At 39.0% G+C, this 1876-nt stretch overlaps 4 protein-coding genes across 5 annotated transcripts in view; 3 read left to right on the forward strand and 1 right to left on the reverse strand.

Moving 5' to 3' along the window:
* The window catches only part of LOC109539086 (PIH1 domain-containing protein 1), a 242786-nt gene that overhangs the window by 100115 nt on the left and 140795 nt on the right, over positions 1-1876 (reverse strand). The gene's annotated exons all lie outside the window — the stretch shown is intronic.
* The window catches only part of LOC109539065 (multidrug resistance-associated protein 1), a gene marked incomplete at its 5' end in the record, with an annotated part of 237012 nt that overhangs the window by 96222 nt on the left and 138914 nt on the right, over positions 1-1876 (forward strand).
* The window catches only part of LOC109539081 (cytoplasmic tRNA 2-thiolation protein 2), a 12765-nt gene that overhangs the window by 7653 nt on the left and 3236 nt on the right, over positions 1-1876 (forward strand). The gene's annotated exons all lie outside the window — the stretch shown is intronic.
* Positions 921-1565, forward strand: LOC109539092 (the record flags this gene model as incomplete). Its single annotated transcript, XM_019906691.1, is given in 1 exon segment — positions 921-1565. A coding segment is annotated over 1 exon segment (489 nt). The 3' UTR covers positions 1466-1565.

Raw genomic sequence — 1876 nt, forward strand, 5'->3', positions numbered from 1 at the left:
CAAATTTAAATGTAGTTCGTCCACTACTCCACTGGGCAGATGCAACAAATGCTATTTTACTTCAGAAGCACTGCTATTGGTCGAAAAAGATCAAGTTTCAAGGACAAAGAACAGCTCAGAAGTCCGAAAAAATAGTCAGTCAGTTGGTCACAGCCTGTGACTCACAGGCCTGGCCACATTAAAGAAAATATCGGAGACGGCTGTTACTGCTGTTCCCGATATTTTTTGTTCATTGAATATTGCTATTTGCCGAATCATGGGTGCACGTCCCACTCCCATTCATACAAAACCTTACCACTTCACGGGAATAAAATATCTCCTTTCCCTAAAACTCAGGCCAATTGACAACGCCGCGAGGTATTTGCCTTTTTGCTTTGCTGAAATATCGAAATCCCAGATGTTCACTGTTACTGAGCAGCATCGTAGGCGAGCCCTGTTATTTTAAATATCGGGCACAGGTACCGACTGTTCCATATCGATATCTGTTCCAAAATACCTGTGCCGTGTGTCATCCTTAAAACGGTGTTAATCAGTATGCATAAGTCTTGTTCTATGCCTGTCATGCATGTGTCATGCAAGTTGTCTCTAATATTAGGTAAATAAATATTATTAGACTTATGTAGGTTATTACACAAGACAAAAATTCGTCGATTATCAAAGTCGAAATGTTCTAATTCGTTGTTTTTCAATCTCCAATATTTACTTCCTTTAATTAAAGTTACACCATGTCGAAAGCGATTAGCAATTAGCCTAGTGTTAAGACGCTAAGAATGCTGCTACACGTGCACGATGGCATTTTTGTATAGCATAGTATAATTATACATTTACTACACCCACTCGTGACTGTTGTGAACAGTAGCATTCAGATACGAAGAAGATCTTGTCTCTGGCCTGGCGTGTAATCCAATCCACATACCAACATTTGAATGAAATAATCAGCAAAAGAACAATTCTCAACTTCACGCCAACCTCGATCATGGATGTCGATTGTAAGATATTGTATGCCTTTAGAGGTTGGATAGGCTTCGTAGCATTTATGGATTTAGGAATAACAGCGAAAAGCTTTATAGAGGGAAGATCTTTCCTAACCAAGAGTCTGCTGGAATACAAGGCTGAGGAACATACCATATCTAGAATTTTAGGCATGTTTGCCCTACTAAAAGCGGTAGTTTTAATTTACAGCACGTTGTACATTCATTGCAAGCCTGTAGTCGATTTGGGTAGATGGTCGTTGGCCATTGCCATTCTACTCTATTTTAATGAGACATTTTGCCATCATGCCTCCACCTTGAACCCGACAGTAATCTTTCCCTGTGTCCTTAATATAGTCACGTTGATGGGAATGCTCTACTTGCCGGACAAATTAGATATATGGGGATTGCGAATAGGGGGTGTAGAGGACAATGATCAATTGCTGAAGCAAATTGGAAATGTGAGAAGGCGAAAGCCTATTAAAAAGCTTTGAGTGACTGAGTTGGATGCTCACTTTGATTTACATTCAAAGTAATATACATATTTAAAAAATCGTTACCATGTTAATATAAATACCATTTTATGGCAAACTACATAAAGAATGTTTTATTTCAAATTTCTTCAAGTAGGTACCCAGTTATAATAAGTGCCGTGTAGGTATCTGATTCACAAATAATGTTGTGAACATCGATATGGAACAGTCGGTACCTGTGCCCGATATTTAAAATAACATGTGATTTGAAATAACAGGGCTCGCCTACGGTGCTGGTCAGTACCAATCAACATCTGGGATTTCGATATTTCAACATAGCAAAAAGGCAAATACCTGCCTTTATGCCTTTTGATTCCCCGCGGCGTTGTCAATTGGCCTGAGTTTTAGTGAAAGGAGATATTTTATTCTCGT

The sequence above is a fragment of the Dendroctonus ponderosae genome, unplaced genomic scaffold (assembly GCF_020466585.1).
Source record: "Dendroctonus ponderosae isolate FM_Combo_2020 unplaced genomic scaffold, Dpon_F_20191213v2 Dpon_F_20191213_5, whole genome shotgun sequence".
Taxonomy (NCBI): domain Eukaryota; kingdom Metazoa; phylum Arthropoda; class Insecta; order Coleoptera; family Curculionidae; genus Dendroctonus; species Dendroctonus ponderosae.